Source organism: Amphiprion ocellaris, chromosome 21 (assembly GCF_022539595.1).
Source record: "Amphiprion ocellaris isolate individual 3 ecotype Okinawa chromosome 21, ASM2253959v1, whole genome shotgun sequence".
Lineage (NCBI taxonomy): Eukaryota > Metazoa > Chordata > Actinopteri > Pomacentridae > Amphiprion > Amphiprion ocellaris.
The window spans coordinates 4,230,843-4,250,943 of NC_072786.1; the positions used below are offsets into that span (position 1 = coordinate 4,230,843).

The 20,101-nt window shown below is 39.4% G+C and overlaps 1 protein-coding gene across 2 annotated transcripts in view; it reads right to left on the minus strand.

Moving 5' to 3' along the window:
* pawr (PRKC, apoptosis, WT1, regulator) overlaps positions 1 to 16,585 on the minus strand; it is a 75,577-nt gene extending 58,992 nt beyond the window's left edge. Inside the window, exons 1-2 of one of the 2 annotated variants that reach the window (XM_055006734.1) lie at positions 16,426 to 16,585; positions 15,513 to 16,173 (exon numbers count right to left, since the gene is read on the minus strand). In XM_055006734.1, coding sequence (XP_054862709.1) covers positions 15,513 to 16,061 — 549 coding nt within the window. In that variant the 5' untranslated portion in view covers positions 16,062 to 16,173; positions 16,426 to 16,585. Of the gene's footprint in view, positions 1 to 15,512; positions 16,177 to 16,425 lie in introns of both variants that reach the window. The other variant, XM_023270118.3, reaches the window with a different exon arrangement.
* Positions 16,586 to 20,101: the final 3,516 nt, after the last annotated feature.

A 20,101-nucleotide genomic window follows, 5' to 3' on the forward strand; every position in this document is an offset into this window, starting at 1 on the left:
AAACAAACATGGAGGAAATTACATGCTCTGTCTGCACTTCACTGAACATCTTGTTACAAGTCGCTCTCTTCCCATGCATTGCAAGTCATGTTTGTGTCACCTCTTGTCAGTTACTGTGAACACACCGGAAAGTCTAAGCAGATTTGTTGATGCTTTCTAGAGTTGGCCGAATAGAACGCATTAAAAAGTAAAGGTAAGAGGGTTTTTTCTCATTTTTCAACTATTTTAATATTCATGAGTGTTCACATCATCATGACCACTTGTCAGCATGTTAAAAGCCAAAAAGGGGGAGATGATTGGACTAATGCGGGCAGGTCAGAGATCAGAGTAAACACAAATCAAAGTGTCAAGTTCCCACTCTGTGCCGTGACCTTTGTTTCTGTTCATGGCAGGCATTTTAAATTAATTTATTGCAGTCAGAAGCTTGTAAAACACAGTGCAATATTACAACAGCAACAGATGTTTTTAACTGAAATAAAAGGAAAAGAGAAAAGTGAAGAAACTGGGCTGAATGGCACAAAAATCACCAATACAACTTCAGGGTGAATGGAAGTTTTTGCATAACTTTTCTACTCAAACAAATAAAAATGATGGTGCGATTTTTGTGGCGATCTGCACCAAACGATTATGTTGCCTTAAATATGGAAAGCATAATTTGTAGGCTGGTAGTACCTCTGTAACACCACAATACTTCATTTATAATGGTATGTTGTGATGCACTTTGAGCATTTAAAAAAAAAATGCAGCTCCTGTAATTTGAATATTGCGCTTATTCATATTGCGTTTTTGATAATACAGGGTGTCCTTGACGTACGTCAGAGTTTCGTTTCTACGGATTCATGTAAGTCGATTCTTGCCATAAGTCAGAACTCTCGTGAAAATGTAAACAAAGCTGTTACATGCATCATGATATCGATCAGTTCTTCATAAAAGACATGAATACCAATGACTTTCATGCATGTATGAGTCATTTTATAAGAAGATAACAGATGTTTCACTGTTTTTACAACTTGATCTAATAATGCCGACGTTCATTCGTGTTTTGCATTGTTCCAAGCGTTTTATTATATCTCATTTCACTTCCGTGATGTGTTGCCCTTAAGGCAGAATTATCAATGTATTTTTATTTGGAAAAAGTCTTTATTTTGAAGTTGTCGGTTTGGTGTCCCCCAGTTTTCTTGAAAATAGATTACTAACAACATCAAAGACAATCTGGGTCAGTGTCTGCTGATGACCTGGTGATCAGGATGAGGTTAACACCCAGAGATCAGGGAAGATTTTGCAACAACAACAACATCTGAAGCCAAATGAAAAGAAAACACAGCAAAGGTAAACACGAGTCAGACAAGAAATGTTAACAAACACAGTGAACCTCTGATGACCCACACAGGTGTCATCATTTCAAGGAGTGACGCAGATCTTATTGTTTTGTTGTTGGAAATGTCTGACACTTGAGACAGCATGTTGTGTTAGTAAATTCATCAGAGTACAAGACTTCAAACACAGGAAAGGATAAAGTTAAAAACATACAAAGAACCATGAGTCACTGAAAGGATTTGATAAAAGGTGTCTGATGCAGCGAGGCAAAACAGGATCCTCAGTATGTGTTTTGTATTGGTCTTATCTACAGGAGACCCACATACTAATGTCAATGATTTTGACATTAACATGCTGAAATTCAACAGTATTTATGGCTGTAAATCCACATAATTCAAGAAAAAAAAAGATAGGAAGAATTTCAATAAAGTCAAAGTCAATATGTGGCTGAAGCATCTGGCCCACAAACATCAACAGACACTCCATCATCAAAGCTCTGCCACTAAACTATTGCAGTAATGTTCTCTTGCTTGTTACATTAGTGGTTTTTTTTGCAAAGCTTAAAACAAACACACATCTTGACTTAGCTCATATGACTCATGTAAAAGGTCAAGAACATTCCAGGTTGACCTAAACAGCCACAAACATCCTTAAACTTATCAGGGTGTGGCACGGATGAGTGTTATATTTGTCTGCATTGTTGTGAAAGAACTGTGTTTAGTTTTAATGTTCATATCACAATCTGACTCCAGTCACCATATGACAGCCTCACAGCATCGTAATGAAACAGCAGCTTTACTGAGGTTCATTTATGAGAACTTTCTCAAATTCTAACTTCATTCAATCAGTCACTGCGCATACATTCATTTTTAAGCATTTTTCCTTGTGTGTCTTGTGCTCCAGGACAGCGGTTCCACGATTAACCTGTGGAGGTTGTTCAAAACTAACAGCATTAATGGTAATTTTACACAACTAATTTAAAGACTATCGTTTTATGGCATTTCAACAGGTTTACTACAATATCTTTATAAATAACATTCAATTTCACTCAATTGTATATATAATATTTAGAAGAATCTCTCTGTAAAAATGTGATGTGGTGTTTGGTTATAGGCGGCCATGTTGCTTTTAGGCCTGAAAACAGCAAAAATGTCAACTATGTTACAAAAAGTCCTTCAATTATATATTGACCTAAAACCACTATCAACCTTGGAAGCTGGCATTCACGTCCAGCCACCTAAACACCGTTGCAGACCAAGCACAACTGCCCATGGTAGCATACTCCTATCACAAGAAAATGCCCCCCGCCACACCACAAAAACTGCTTTGAATAGCTCAAGGAACCCGACATAATTCCTTCAAATTCCCCAGATCTAAATCAGATCCAGCATTCATGTGATGTGCTGAAACAGGTTTTATTTGTAATGGTGTGTTCTGATGTTAGCAGAGCTGTCTATTTCAGGCACGATGGCAAAGTTGTGGTAAAAAGACAAAGGCATATCACTTTTAAATGACTGTTTTGCAAGCTTATCTTTTTGAGGGCTATATACAGTTGTACTGATTATTGGAAAACTGGTATCAGGAGAGAAAATGAATGTATATGTACTACACAGAGCCTCAAACACACCGTGAAAAGTAATTTTTCCAAATCAGCAGGAGAGCTAGAATGAGAAACCAGGGTATTTAGTGGGTGGCACAGCATAAGATCACTCCCCGTTGAGTGTGTTGTGTGTCAAAGTGGCACACTGCCTTGGTAAACATGACTGAATACACACACATACAACAGTATATGCACAAATACAAAAGGCACTCAAGTTTCAAGGCAGGAGCATGCTAGCTGGTAGGCCGTTCTCTCGACTGAAGCAGGTTTCAGGCTTCTTTGTTGGGAAGGAAGGCTTAAAGATCAAGGCTTCATGCGTTTGGCAGTTTAGAGCCACATATTTATTCAATTTCAAGGGTTCAACTGCATTCCTCAACTGAGCTGTGTTTTCAATACTGTGTCCTTTTGAAGTGTGACTTTCTATGGCCTATATGCAATTTTTTTCCAAACAGCTATGAGGGGAAAATCCTCTATATCTATGTAATACTCAGAGTCTAAAGTAGAAAATTAAATCAATCCACTGGTGTTGAAAATATTTTCACTTCTGCCTCAATTACCACATAAATCCTTATTCGTCTTGTTCTAATAAATCCTATTTGTTTTCATTCAGAGCAACTAATGTGCCATGAGCACCACTGAAATTCAATATTAAAATGTGAGGTTTCTGGAGTTCTGTTTATGTTTGTGAAAATTAGGTTTGTCCTCTCCATGGTAAGAAATGAGAAATAAACTCGTCAAACGAAACACTGGAGAAACTCAAAAACATCAGCCAATTCAGCCAACATTCCTCCGTCTTTCACTTTCCCTCTTAACTGTAAAAGGAGGTAATTATGTTTGTTCATCACTCCTCCAGCGCAGGTTAGGTTGCACGTGTAAAACCGGCTCATCTGATAACGACACTGTTTATCACGAGAGAACAGTTTCACTGAGTTCCATGGTGACATAACAGAGGCAGTGCGTGAAACCTGTCAGACTGCAGACAAAATAAGCTTGTTGGTGTGCACTCACTCATACAAACATAACTGAGGCTTATTGTCTCTCATGCAATAAAACGGCAGAGTGAGCAGGGCGGGAATGTGGCTCCATCAAATGTAGAATCTCAGGTTGAATTTCAAACAGACCTCATTTCATTTTGATCAAACTAAGCTTTAGGTTTGCAATGTCAAGAAGCATTTGAGGCTCAATTGGTCAGATTTTCTGGCACGATGCCTAATAGTTTTGGTTTCTTTTGAAAACATGCCTGATGGAAATTCTACAGTTTTTTTTTTTTTTTTAAACAACATTTCTGACTTTAAAAGGCCATTACGAAGGTTAAAAATTCATCTGGTTCTCCACATAAACCCAAAAAAATCCAGATAACGTGGGAATCTTGGGGATGTTAGCGTTCAATTAGATTCTTTGATAATTTGTCGCTTCAAACGTGGACACTTAATAGTAAAGCTGATAACAGTTTGTATGCTAAAGAACTCATTTGTTGTCATCACACAGCTTTTCTACCAGAGCTGCCATTGTCTGCAGCACATGTAGCAGAGTACGTATCACAGCTGAGGATCAAGTTGAGTGTTCGTGGTAAATCAGTGTGACGCAAGTCGATTTTCGCTGCAAGCCGGAACTGCGGTGAAAATGTAAACAAAGTCATTACGTGCATCACAATATCAATCAGTTTACATATTTGTACAACTACATAAGCAAAAACAGTCATTAGCTCACAATGAAACACAATGCGGTAGGAAAATACCGGCGAAAATGTAAACTTGGAAGTCTGACTTGAAGTTAGTGAATGTAGCTTAATCCACTGTGGTGGCAAATGTAAACAAAGCTGTCTTATAGTGATGCATGACGACATATTCATCCACTCCGCTCACTGAACCAGTTCCGGTAAAACCAGCGGTAAAATGACGTAAATCGAGGACGTCGTAAACCGAGGACCTTCTTGTATATGGGTTAACCCTAACCCTTACCCATATATACTACCAGTCAAAGGTCTGGACACACCTTCTCATTCAGTGGTTTTTATTTAATTGTTTTGTGCTTTGTAGATTAATACTGAACACACCAAAACGATAAAAGAATACATATGGAAGTGTGTTGACACATGATGGACATTTGGTGATATATGTGTTTCTTTGTTTTTATTAAATGTCTGTGGTTCACGCAGTTGTTTTGAAACCATCTGCACACCTAAATTCCCAGCCACACTGACACCTGGTGAATTCTCCCACCAATGCTGATCTGAGACAACAGCCTTCAGAGGACTGACAAACAGGCAAACCAAATCAGAACCACACTCTAAAATAGAACACAGTGGGAAAAGGGAAACTACTCTCTAAGTAACTACTGTAATGAATACAAACAGACAAGCTCCCAAATGCCTAATCATGCAGAGTGGCCTGATTAGGGCTGGCTTACAACTTCCCCAAAGTTGTCAGCAAACACACAGGAATGTCCAACAAATAGGTTACACGTTGCAGTAGCACAAAATCACAACACCCATTCGTCTAATCCACAAATTCATTACTTAACAACCCCTGCTGTGTGAGTGTCATGTGTGTCTGCATGTCGTCAAAACGGCAAGATGCCCGACAGCAAAGTACAGAACGATCCTCAACAACTACATGATGGGGAGCGTCTTCTTTCCAAAAGGCCAAAGCATGAAACTGATTATCGCTTATCTCTGCATGCCTCCATGAACTATTAGGATTAAAATCCCGAGCCGAACATTTCTCTAAACTGCATGTCGGTTACCACAACACACACGGGACTGTGTTTACGTTGTCAGAGCAAATGCTGGTAATGAAGAAAATAAAGGGAAAGGAAATTATGACAGAGACTCTGAAAAATGTGTATACAAACTTAAAGAGAGAAAGTGTAAAATTACACAGTGAAGACAGGCTGAGTTGAACTTTCGGGGCAAAACAATTGCCTCAACTAAGGGTCAGAATAGGACATGGCTATTCACTCTGACATTGTTTTGTGTCTGCAAAGAAAACAGTCCGAGAGCATTCGGTCAGACATTTACGAGGGTTATGCTGAGCACTCAATTTAACCCACTTTTTGAGCAAAGTCTTCAAAATGTTTGACAAATGCAAATATAACAGGATCAATCATTTTCTGCTCTATTTAGCACCCTATTTATAATTTCAGGCTGACACCAATACAAGAGTAGCTCAGTGAAACCAAGCCTCTCAGTCCTGGAGAGCCTGTTAAAGATTAGCCAGAAACACAGCAATTGTGTCACTCAAGCAGTAGCAGCGAGGTGAGTAATGTCACACACAAAATCCAGATGCTTCCATGTCAGAAAACCAACTTTACAAACAGCTGAGTGTCAGAGGTTGACCATGTTACCCTCAACTGACCAGAGTTTTGTGGTAGAGTTCGTTGAGCTCTTAACTTTAAGTGAGGGGAGTGGAAAGTCTGCCTGCAGGCGAACACGAAGTCTCACTTATTCATGAAATTTGTGCATGAGACGTCAGTATTCAGGGGCAGGGCAGATGTTGCATGACTGTGCATTCCTGTGCTCGCTGTGTGGGGGAGCATGTTGTTCTTCGGTAATAATCTACAATCTGCTCCATAAAGGTCCTGAACAGACATAACTAAAGAGCAGTGACCTAGATGAAAGATACTTTGAACCTGGCGTGCAAATAATGGCAAAAGTCTAACAGTAAATGTCAAACCAAGAGATCAGCCTTTGAATATCTAAACAAAAAAGGTTACTAAGATAACAAGACAGACAAAGATCATCAATGCCTGTGATTGTCAAAAACTTCAGAGGCATCTTTTTGTCACCATTTTAACACAAGCCTGCACCTCTCTCTCTTCTAAACATTCCTTCTTCAGTTACTTATTGTCCACGCATTCTGCATGCATTCAGTGAAAGTAATTCTGATGTGAATTATTAGAAGCATTCTTGAAACAAAATACATGCTTTAATCCTAGTATGACTTTTGACACTGCCAGACTTGCTCATGTTTTTGTCAGCTGTATCGGAACAGAAGAAAAAAAAAAACATTTAACTGTGTTAAACTACCCATAAATGGAGTGGAACAAACAGCCGTAAATGATGATTTTTGCAGAGCTAATTATGTTAATGAAGAAATCTTAGAAATGCTCACGAGCAGGTGGCACTGATCAGGCTGAAACAGGCAATTTACAAGAAGTTAGTGCACTTGAGAGTTTGGTAAATCTCAATTGCAACACTTGTAAAAGAAGTTTGGGGTGAAAATACAAAAATATCTATGCATGATGCCCTGTGACTCAATACATCGAAAGATAATAAAGTGTATTGTGTCTCTTTAACGGCTCACAAATACATATAGTCTCATGATATATTACATTACCCTACTTGGAGGAATGTAAACATGTTTCTCTGCAAAATCCTTTTGGTCAGTTCACAAAAGAAACCGAACTCTTCAAATATTACATTTTATCCAACCATAATGACACTTACACATAACTTTGCCCAAATAAAAATGTCTAAAAGGTACAAAGGTTTGACACCAACTACTAAACATCACAGTTTCTCAAGGTTACACTCGGATTTTTCGCTCTCACAGCCTCTGTAGCTCTGAACAGGTGATCAGATGCCATCTGACAGCATTGTGGGTGCTCACCTGGTCAGGGGTCACTCTAATGGGAACAAGCGTTTAAGTAACAGTCGTCCAAACTGAACTAAACCACGTGCCACAGCCCATTACCAGGCCGTTGTATGTTTTATGAGGTGCTGAGAGACCCCCAGGTGCCTGTATGGAAAGGGCCTGAGCTGGTAAAGACTTCATCGCAGAAGCAGACAAGCAGCACTTCCTCTTTCTTTCCTTTCCCCCTCCTCCTCTTTTGGAATTCCCTTAAAATTTCACACAGCAGCTCTGCTGGGACGTTTTTTGTTTTTTTTTAATCAGTCACTCCTTTGAAAGATTTCCAGTGACAGTGGCCCTCATAAACAATCCAGAGTTCATTCCAGTAAGTCAACCAAACAAAATGTTCTTAGTGGGAACTGGTGCTTCTGGCTTGGGAAACTTCACTTTGAGAAACACGTGTTTTAATTAAAGAGTTTAGCATTCCTGTTGTTCAACCAACAAGTGAAAAGAAGGAAACAAAACACTCAGCCTAAATAGCTCCTTACTTACCTAAGTCTATGATAAAATCCCTGAGGTATTTACTGTGATGATGTGACCTTGTTTGGAGAAGGTTTTAACAGCGAGCAAAATACACTTCACCCCATGCAAATGTACATTCTTGCATTCTTTTGTACAGCTGTGAATGGAGAGTTTCTAATAAGCAACCTACTGAAGGCTGTAATTTCTACTGTCAGTTTATTGCAGCTTCAAACTAGGTCCAACTTTTCATGTTGAACAAAAGCTTGAAAAGAAAAGCTATTAAAACTGTGAAAGTGCCATTGATTCTCACACTACTGACTGAAAACATCCAGGAGGCCCGAGGAGGCAGAAAGGTAAATATGGTGGTAACCTGAGTAAAATTACAGCCACAGTCAATAAAGCAGCAGTAAGGGTGAAGTGACATGAACTTTATCACTCACAAATAGACTACATTATAGTAAAGCAAGATATTTAATGGCCGTACCTCCTGCTCAAGCAAGATGTGATAGTATTTTCACTGTTTTACAGGCGAAAAAAAAATAAGCAGATTAATCAAGTATCACCACAATCATCACTGTACTGATGTAAAAAACACATGCATCTTCATCTATTTCATTACACCAGCCTCCAGCTATGCACTCTCTACAACTGCACTGGTGTAAAACTGGATTTTAAGGAACTAAACTCTGCTCTCAGCACGGCCCTCGTCCAAATATACAACTTCACCCTTCACTGAATTTCACCACAGAATAAAATGGAGCAGAAATGAATTGGGGAACAAACAAGGCAGGGTTGTTTGCATTTAAGGTATTTGCTGATTAATGCCAGCGCGGCCCATTTTGAAGAGAGCAAATGAAAAAGCTGATGGTAAATGAGGCAAAAAAAAAAATGATGTGATGACATGAGACAAACTGCTCTGAAGATAGTTTTTGAAGATTTATAGTAACAAAAGAAAAATAAACTGCAACTTAATATGAAATGCAAGTGTAATGTTGATTCTTAACACATTCTCCATCTGCTTGTTTCAGCTTTCAACTGAAGCTGCTGTATATCATTTTTACAAATTGTTAAGCAATAAAACTTAAGACTCGTGGCTGCAAAAATCCTTTCAAATTGGGACATTGCAAAGCAAGCACCATATATTAGGACCTTCTCTGCAAAATTCATCATTTGGGTCAATATATAATTGCGGGACTTTTTGTAACATAGTTGACAGGTATCATAGTTGATGTTTTTGTTGTTTTCAGGCCTAAAAATCAACATGACCATCTATAACCAAACACCACATGGCATTTTTACAGAGAGATTCTTCTAAATATTATATATACAATTGAGTAAAATTGAAATTGAAAGTTATTTATAAAGATATTGTAGTAAACCTGTTGACATGCCATAAATCCACACTTGACTCACACACTACTTTATATTAAATAACTCAGAAAGCCTTGGAGTCTGGCCAGTCTTTTCTTCAGGAGGAAATGACATCATGTGGAGCAGGTCATGTGATCTGGAATTAACACACTTCCTTGAGAGGTGTTTTTGTAATGAGTAACTTAGCTGAAAGTGATTCAATTTGTTACTTTCCACATAGAACTTGATATATTGCCAGAAAAGAAGTATCTGTCAGGATTATCTCAACTTAATAAAAAGAACACAATCAAAATTATTTTTGAATAAACTCATTTTATTATTGTTTAGCTAATTAGAAGGTGGTTGTTATGAAATTCGGACAATTATTTAGTTGACATTATAGTGATATCCAGTCATTTTTTATTCACAAGTTATTGTTTCCACAATTAATAATTCTGGAATTTGTAAAGGCATGATTATAATGAACATAAAAAGCTTTTTTTTTTTTACTTTTAATAAAAATGTATACAAGATATACCCCATGGACTTCAAAAGTCCCTTAATTATATAGTGACCCTTTTGTTGAAGCTTTGGGGTGTCCTCTGAAACATAAACTAAAGCTCAGAGATTTCTCTGTTGTTTGCAGGATCGTACTGATATCTATCTATTTGATTATCTTGCTGATAATATGACAGCATTTCAGTACCTTAACAAAATTATGCAAATTAAACACTGTTAAAATGTTGTGGTTTTTCTAAATAAATGCTGCATTTCTTCTGTTTTCTTGGCTGTATGTACCAAAACTAAGGTATATACTGAACTGTTACCCCCCTTTTTTGTACAACACAACCTAAGACAGCAGAGTTCAAGAGATTAAGATATGCTTCTACGAAACATAAAGTATATGAACAACCCTCAGGTTCCACAAAAGATCAGTTTAAACAAAGCCCCCTCTTGTCTTCCATATATTCCTATCATCATGGTGTTAACTCCCTGAGCACTCAGCACGGTATTGCATGTTGAACCTGTTGGCCTTTCGAGTGAAGCTGCAGACAAATAGCTGTGAGCTGCTGGCGAACTCCACACTCCCCGACAGCAGCAACCTCTGCGGGATAGATTCAGCCATGTACATGAAACGAAGTTCACACTCCCCGTCTGGAGCGTCTGACCACAGCCTCATAACTCACAGACTTTATAAAAGGCAGCAGCACAATGAGCGACATAAATCACCGTGAAACCGCATGCGGCGTGACCGAACGGGAAACACGCTTACATCACAACCCAAAACATTTTCATGTGAGAGAACTCAGCACTGAACACACACTCCCTCGTTTTCCACATTCCTGTGTTGCATAAGCATGTCGTGAGCAGGTCAGAGGTCAACAACAATGCCCTCCGGTCCGAGGTAGCAGGCAGGGTGGGAGAAAGGAGACACCTTACTGGATTGCAGGAGGTGGTTTTGATTGATGCTGTGCAGAAGTGTCTTTTCTCCAGCAAACCGGGAAGCCTTTATCGAGCCATTATAGCCTCAACGGGCAGAAGATTGGGTTCCCTAGATGCTCTGAAATCCCGCTCAACAGCTATTATGCTGCACAGAACGAGTGGGGAGATAATCCCAGGCATCTCTATTCACACCTGTCCACCCATATTCACATCACAAAGGAAGCTTGTGTGAGTGAGTCTTCATTTGCATAGTTTGGTCCTTCTTGCATGCAACAGGAGGAGAAAGGAAAAACATTTAACAAAAGGAATATATATTTGCTGCATGACCAGTTTTTGTGTTTTGTGTCTGATTTTAAAGGCTTGCAGGATCTGAGACCATGCGATAAAACTTCCTTTGTTAAAGTCAGATTAGAAAACTTGAGCTAGAAACGGATGTATTGCCAAAACAATAAAGAATCTCAACACATCATCAGTTAAAGATCAAATGTGTCAGGAATAGGAGACAGGATAACAATCACACTAGCTCAATAAAATGCTTTTCGTAGCACAACATTTTCTCTGTGGGTAAAATGTGTAGAAATTATTGCTTGGGTTACTAATAAAGTGTTCAATTAACAGAAGAATACCGCAATTTTGCTAATCAATTTATCATTTCATAGGCAATTATTGTAAATATTTTTTGATTTGAGCTCTTTAACTGTGAGTGTTTGCAATTTTAAAGGGTCTCTATCATTGCTAAGTAAATATCTTTAGTTATTTTTTAAGGGGAAAAGCCAGAGTCACCGTGTGATGATGTGAATAATAAACTGTCTTGTTAAAGGTCCTTTACTTTGAAGTTTTCACAATGGCTCTATCTAGACACCTTCAAGACGCTACGGTTTAATTACAGGAGGGGCCTTTAACACATCTTATGCCCATGGGCCCCGTCACCTCCAAGATGCTTCACGGTTTTAAGGTGTTGGAATGCTGGTCAGAAAAAAAACAGCAATTTGAAGACTTCACCTTGCAGCTGTGAGCAGCTGTGATGGGATTTTCCACCAGTTTTTTGCTTAATTTCTTCTGATCAATCATGAAAATAATTATTTGTTGCAGACTGTAAAGCTACTCATCTCTGTCCTCAAGTTTTATTTATGGAGCAAAAGAAAAAAAAGTACTACATAAACTATGTTACATAACTACACACAGCAGCCAAAAAAAAAAACTGTAAAGGGGATGTAAAATACCATACATTCCTCCGACATACTTTTCAGTATTACAGATGTGAACAATTATGTCCATTTAGGAATTTACATGACTGATGCAGCGGCCAAATGAAACCACAGAGGATTATATATGGCCTCTGGAATAATTTACATAGTCATACCACAGACTGGTAGCCTGGCTCTGTGAGGAGACAACAAGGAGGAAGTGTTAAAAACCACGTGTTGTTTTTAACAGCGTTTATATCCCCGTTGGCTTCTTGTCTGATAACTTCCTGAAGTCTTGGTTAGTTTGCTCACAGTGATAACAATACTCTATTGAAGAGAAAGAAATAAAAAAAGTGAACAACTATTTTGATGGTCTGGTGTAATTCAGTCTGGTTCTAGACAGCGAGTCATTCATCATCCAGATCTGCAGTTTATCCAGCAGTTCAAACGGGTTCAGTGTTGTGCCAAACATGGACTATTTCTGGTGAAAACTGAGTGTTTTTGGCAAGAGTAACTATAAAGATGTATTCTTCCTATATCGTTATTTAGCTAGCTACTATGAGATATGCACAAAACACGGAGCATTTTGTGAATTAGATCAACGTAACAGATATCTGCATACACAGCAGAGAATGATCAGGTATCCAGAGTTATCTACCCATCTGCCTAGGGTTCTCAAACCTCAGTAAAGGTTTAATCCAGAGTTTTCAAATATTTACAGGAAAAAAAAAACACATAACAAGGATGCCAATAGCAATGGGCAACACAGAGATTGGTGACAAATTAAAGAAAAAACTAACATGCATAGTGTCTCAGTAAGGTGTTGGCCCACACATGCGACTAGAACAGCTCTTCTAGCATTAACTCTCCACGTCTGTGCATCTCCACTAGAAGAATGAAAATCATTCTTCCAAAAGATATTGCTTCATTTGGAAACATCAATCCAAAATCTCTTATAGATGTTAATTTGTGTTGAGATCAGGTAAGGCCATAGTTAGTGACCCCCGGTGTTCTAAGGACGGGGGCATCGTCATCCTGGAAGAGACCACTCCCATTAGGATGGAAATGTTTCACCATAGGAGAGCAGTAATCACTCATATCAGCTTTGTATTAATTTATAGTGAACCCTCTGTCTAAAGGCTGGGTTATGCTTTCCGCACGAAGGTGATAAGTAGAAATGAGATGCTTGGAAATCCAGTTGAGAGAACGTGTGTGGCTTTACACTCCACGCAGCGTCTGCTCCCAAACTGCAGGGGGCAGTCTATTGCAAACACACGTCAAACAGTAATAAACTAGAGCAGAAGTTTGCCATCGTTTACGCCACTTACAGCATGGCGCCTTACTGAATAGTTGCATTTTAGCAGTTAGTTTTAATTTCATGCCATTAACCGTTCATAGCCCGGTTATCACAGTGATCTCTGCTGCTAGGAGCTCCTGTTCTTCTGCCAGTTTTTCTGTGTCTCGATCCGCATTGTTAGAAAAATTTAGAGGTGCATGATGCAGAAATTTTCTGCTTGAGAAGGGCCGTGTTGGGGGGGCGTGGCTGCTAAAATGACGCAATTCGTCCGCAGGGACCTCGCAGACGCATCAAGCATAAAACAAGCTTAAGGTGGCAAGTGGAACCAATTCCAAATGACCCCCACAGCATCACAGAGACACCTGATTCCCTCTGTGCAGGATCAAAGGTTCAAGTTTTTCCTTTAATTTGTCACCAGTCTGTACTTAATACATCACAGACAAGGTGCTGACTAGGGGTCACTTCTACAAACTGTACTCAGACCTCAGTTAGGATCAGAGACTTGCGGTTCTTTCTTTTCAGCTTCATACACAAATCAGCTCACCACCTCATTAGAATACCTCCCACCTCTCCCCATAATAGTCTGTTCATCCACTTTACTGCATAATCAGTTGCCTATGGGCTCGATCACATACCTGGCACAGACCAGGGTGCTGAAGCCCAGCATTACAGCCTGGCTTGTGACCAGTTTTCAAACGGCTTTGCTCGGCACTGCTGAGCGCCTAATAACAGGATGTGGAGCGCCAACCGACGGACTGGTCAAACTCCAAGTTGTGCTGCACTGAGGGCACAAAGTTCTCAGTGGCTATCAAATAAGGCAGAGAAGGGGATACAGGAAACAGGGTGGTTATGGAGCACGTCTAAAGGCATCACATCACCATCACCTTAATGAAAAAAGAAACATGTACTCCCACCATTCTGATATAAATTAAAAGCTTTGAAAGAGTGTGTGTGAGTGTATATAATCCCACATGCGCTGGCTCACAGTGTTGCCTGGCACAGCTTCATATCAGAGTTCCTGCATGTGTCTGGACCACAGGAATCAGGCTGGAGTGTGACATGATTTAAATTTAATAACAATGAACATACAACGCAGCCTTCTAGCCCATGACTCCCTCCCTCCCTCCTTCCCTCCCACCATCGGAGAGCTGCTTTCATTTCTTTTCGCTGCAGAGGGGCCGATTAAACAAGACACATGTATGGGAGGAATTTGGAGACTTGTGGAAAACAAGTGCAGTTCTTTTCTGTTCTTTTGAGGTAAATTATTCATGGAATTACAGCAAACACCGAAGCCCAGCAGTAATATGTTTCGGTGAGAACATTTTCCAACTAGATGTTGAAAACAGACAAAGATAAAGCTGCGAGACAAATAAAAGTCTTATTACAAGACCACAAACTAACCCTTTTAGTTTACATCCATCCATTTCTACATTTACCACAAAAATGCAACAATAACAATCTTAATTTGACACTGATCAATGATATCGCTTGACCTGACCTCAAAGAATTCTAGTTTAAGCTTGTCCGTACTTTTAGTTTATACTTTATCTTTAGAACTTTAGTATTTATTTGACCCTACCCACTTGAAACATGCTCTACAAATAAACTTGCCTTGACTTGCCCCTGTGAAAACTTGATTTTTAATAGCAGGCTGGATAACAGTTTGGAAACAGGATAAAAGAGGGGACTTTTGCTACTTTATTTACTTAACTTGGCGTGAATGCACATTAGCCAGAGGGGTGTGATGGCCATGACTAATTGTTATTTTAACAAAAGGCGTTTTTGGGGTCAGACAAAACAAGCACTTAAACATGTCTCACAGTCGATAATCTCGACATTGGTTGCCCTCGGAATATTAACGATACAGAAAGCATATTTATATTGTGTGTTATGTTAAAAGAACACAAACAGCTGCTAATACATTTAATTTTCTTTAATTTCTAAACATCAGGTAAATTTCAACCTTAAAAATTCTGTATAGGTTGTTCTGAAAAGAAATTAAAAGGGCTTTAAAGTTATGACAACCTCCTCCATCCCAACATGGGACTCCATATTCTCCTACTTTGTGTCAGCAAGGATGACTCACACCCCGATCAGCATAAACAACCCTGCGACCTCTGACCTCCCTGTGGACATGTCAGCCAGGGGAAAAAATATGCTTTACCTGCGGGGGAACCACTAGAACTGTCCAAACATGACACTGAACCTGAGCAGGACCGACTCACCTCATTGGATGGTATGCTGACAACACCTGTTGACCTCCTCTTCTCCCTCAGCTTCCTCTTCTCGATCTGCCCTTTGCCCTTCCTGGCGCTGGGGCCGCTGCTCTTCTTCTCCTTGCCCTTGCTGGGTGATGGACTCTCCTTGTCGCTGTCGTTGCAGGCCATGGGGCTGGAATCCGGCGACTGAGCCTTCTCCGTCTGAGGCGGGGCCTTCTTCAGGTTGCCCCCCGGGGTGGCCGTGGGCGCCGCGGGGTGGTGCGTTTCCTCCTCGGGTCTCTTCAGAGCCGAGCCGGAGGAGGACCGAGCCACCGAGTAGGAGGAGGGGTGGCAGTTCCCGGCGGGGGCGCCTCGCTCCGGGTTGCCGTTGTTGGTGAACTCGGTGCCCGGAGGAGCGGCGTGGCGGCTGCTGCTGTTTGTGTTTGTGGCACCCAAGGGAGCACCAGTGGCTGCGGCAATGTCCCCCAGCATTTTAGCTCTCATTTTCTCCCGCTTTGCCTTCCACTCCTCCAGAAAGTCCGTCGTGGCGTTTGATTTAAATCCACCCGTTGCCATGATCCCTTCTTCTCGCTCGGTGAAATTACCTTAAAGTTGAAGCTAATGTGAATTTTCAGCTCTCGGCTACCGACCTAATGGCACCACATTCCTCAAGTGATTAACCCGGGAGCTGCTGACAGGTAGAAGGAAAAATAATATCAGCTTCACGGTAAACTTTTAGGGCTCATTTTCAAACCCAAAAGCTGTGTTGTTTTTTTGTTTTAACGTCGCGCGACTTTTTAAAAATTAGTTTCTTGCTAGCTTAAACGCTTAAACTGTCGGTTTATCTAGAAATGGAAGTTTTCCTCCGATAAAACAAACTTAAAAGTGAGGAAAAGTTGACGAGAGGGCAGTAAAGTTGTAAATGCGGGTAGAAACTCACCTGCTTGGAGCCGTTTCAGTCGCCGAACTGCTCTGCTCGGTGCGACCAGGTGTGCCCGCGGTCCGCTCAGATGAATGGCTCTGCTCGGCGCTGCTCGCTCTGCCCTCTGGCACACCGGGCGAGCCCGAATATATACGAACGCTTCCGACTGGAGCCGAAGCTCAAACCGAGCCCTCCCCGAGCATAGAGTTGCTGTAATGGTCCTTTAATTTCCCCACAGGGGCTTTCAGCAGGTGGTTTATGGTGACGTCGAGGGGCGGGGTTTCCTTTGAACATAAAGTGGGTTGTTCAACACTTCGTTTCCTGCATTCTGGTGAATTTTTGTGACAATTTGTAGCTTTTCTGCATCAATTTTAAGTGGAAATGTCTATTTCTATGAAGAAAAACACAAAATTCTATATGGAATGTAGTGCAGTGAAGATCTGGGGTTAATTCTCCTCATTTAATATTGTCGTTATTGTCTTTTGGCATTTTTTTTTAGGTTTTTATTGGGGGGATTATTGTTCTAAATGTATATATAATATCTATAATATGATATCTTACGATCTTTTTTAGATATTCCCATGAAGATAATGACGAATATGTCCCACATTGTGGTTCTTTTGGCTTACTATGTTTTCATCAGAATTTTTCAGTGATTTCATAGTTCACTAATGCACATAATATTCCAACAAATATTGCAAAGGGTTGGGTTTTTCTTCGAAGGGACAGATGCATGTGTTCTAAATACATGCATGAAACACTCTGACTATGCTATTTCGATAGGCAATTTCAATATTTTATAGTACTGTTGTGATATTTTTTTGAAAATAATTATGAAATCTTTGTCATAAATTGTATCTCTATTGAATTATATTGCTATCATGTTATTTCTGTAATTTCATGGCTCACTAATGTATAAAATATTCTTTATTATTATTATTATTATTATTATTATTATTATTATTATTATTATTATTATTATTATTATTATTATTATTATTATTATTATTATTATTATTATTATTACAGAGTCATTTTCAAAATCAAAGCTATAAAATGATATATTATTTTACTTATTTATAAAAAGAATATTATTAAAAAATAGTAAAAAATTAAAGTTAAAAATAAATAAAATAAGTTAAAATATGTATTTAAAATATTAATTTTTATTTATAGTAAAATAACAATAATAATAATAATATTTATTTCACTTCTTTATAAATAAAAATAATATATTATTTTATTTATAGATAAAAATAAAGAAAAAAGAAAATTAAATAAAAAAAACTAAAGACAGTTCAAAGGCAATGAACACTCAAATCAAAGTTCAAAATCAAGGTTGCATATTAGATTATCTTATATTCACTTTGTTCTCTTATTTTTAATTTTAAAACTTGTTGCATTATGTGAAACACTTTTTAAAGTTATAGAAAAGTGAAATAAAACCGTTACCATTAGCAATATTACTGAAAGTGGGATGGAAGCCCTTTTGGTCCATAAATGTAATATGTGATTATTCTTGACATTTTAAATAACTGGGTAATAAAAACTGAAGCACCAGAATAACTGCAGTCCAACATGGGTGTGTGATGAATGTGGTGTCCTTGTAAAATGTGCAGCATGACGTCCATCTCCCTTATAAAGGAATGTCATGTTGACATGCAATATTAATTCAGACTAAATCCTTTAGAAGTGTTCTGAATGACGCAGGAATTGGCTTATTTCCATCTTTGGAATGACGCTTTTCTTCTGCTTTAAGAGCGTAGCAGAAGTTTGAGAGCTGAAGGCCTGGAAAAGCGTGAAATTTATTCCATCAGCCAGATGTATGTGTTTATAAAAGTCACCGTGCACCTTCAAGCTCCCGACTTACATCAACAGCACAGTGTCACTCATTTCTAGCTTCAATAGCCCTTTGATAATTGCACAGTTGGAGTGCAACATTCGAGCGTTTGTCAGCGATTGAGTCTCCCACACAGATCCCACAGATTCCCTCAGGCGCCGGATGACTCACCGACCGGCTCTGATCAGGGCAGGACTTCCTTGTTCGTGTCTACGAGGCAACATGCTGATGTACGGTACGAGCTGAAGGGCAGGCTGAGGGTCATAGAAGAAGACTGATGACTTTATTTCTTTCACATTGTGATGCTGCGTTTGACGAGAAATGTGATTAGTAAGTGAGTGTTGAAATCTCCACTTGTCCATATGTGCGTCCCTCCTATTCTAGTGAACATGATGTTTCTTCAGGTTTGGCACAAACATTCACTTAGATTCAAATATGAACTTGCAGGTCAAAGGTCACCTTGCAAATCGTATCTTTTGCCCATAACTCAAGAATCCATACTGTAATTATGACCAAATTTCACACTAATGTCCAACAGGATAATACAAAATTTGACTTAATCTATAATATTAATACATTTTTTTGATGATATTTTATACTATTAAACCAAATCTACAAAATATCAAATAAACATAGTGAAGTAAAAATTGCAATATTCACCTCTGAACTGTAGTGGAGGAGAAGTAAAAGTGGCAGAAAATGGAAATAGTCAAGTGAAATACAAGTAGCTCAAAGTGTACTTAAGTATAGTACATGTACTTACAATGATGACACTTACTCACTGTAAGTAACAGGCTTAAGACATGTGACATGATAATATTAATATTAACTTCTGTGTGAACGTCTAGTCGGCTTCAGTCATTTTGCCAGTTTTGAAAAATGCTCCACAAACACATTGCAGCTCAAATAACATTAAATTAAGGATAATCAGAGGAATTTTCTCCGAGGACTTGAGGCACATTTGCAGTTTTATGAGGGAGTCGCAAATGGCACATTTTGAAGCTCAAGGACAAACTTTCAGTCTCAACTATGAGCTCATCTGATCAGACAAAAAGCTGATTAAAACACGACGAATTAGCTTTTCATCTCAGCCTGATAGTTTAAAACAAATCGCAGCCATTTCAAACCCCTTCTGGAGCTTCTCTCGTACGATTAATTTAACAATCTGCGAGTCGTGCTGATGCAAAGCTCCATTGTCATAAGTCTGCACGGCGTTCCAGGGATGTTCAGTCGGAGCGTTTTCGCCCCACGCTGTGATTTAAACCTGCTATAGGAGCTTACTGTCACAAAGCTAATTTCATACCACGATAATAGCACCATAACTTCACCGTGCTGAAGGGTGCGAGCCTCGTGCTGTTAGATTTGTGTGCATCTGGACGGCTCCCAAGGGTGCTCTGACCTCCGGGGTAGTTTATCACTGATATTTAGACGTATTTAAGAAGAAGCCGTCCACATGTTAACAGACCAAAGGGGCCGTAAAGATCTAAAAGCGTCACACCCGTCCACATCCCACCGGTGAGTGGGAGGTCAGGCATCCAGCCATTATCTCTCCATGTGCCAATGCTGTTCAAGATAATGAGAAAACCCGGGTGGAGTGAAGGGAGTGAGGCGCCTTTTTCCTAAAAATAAACCCCTGATCGCTGGACTCAGGTCACCCTGCTGCATATTTTGCATATTTCTGTCTGCTTTTGAGGAGGAAAAAAAAGAACAAGGGTGCACAAAGGTTGTCGCTGAGTGTTTCCTTCCATGCCAACACAAATGCTGCTGTGCTGCTTTTTAACTAAATCCCATTTAACATTCCAGTAATGCATTTCTAAAATAACTCCAACCGCAAAGATTCTTTTTTAATCCTCC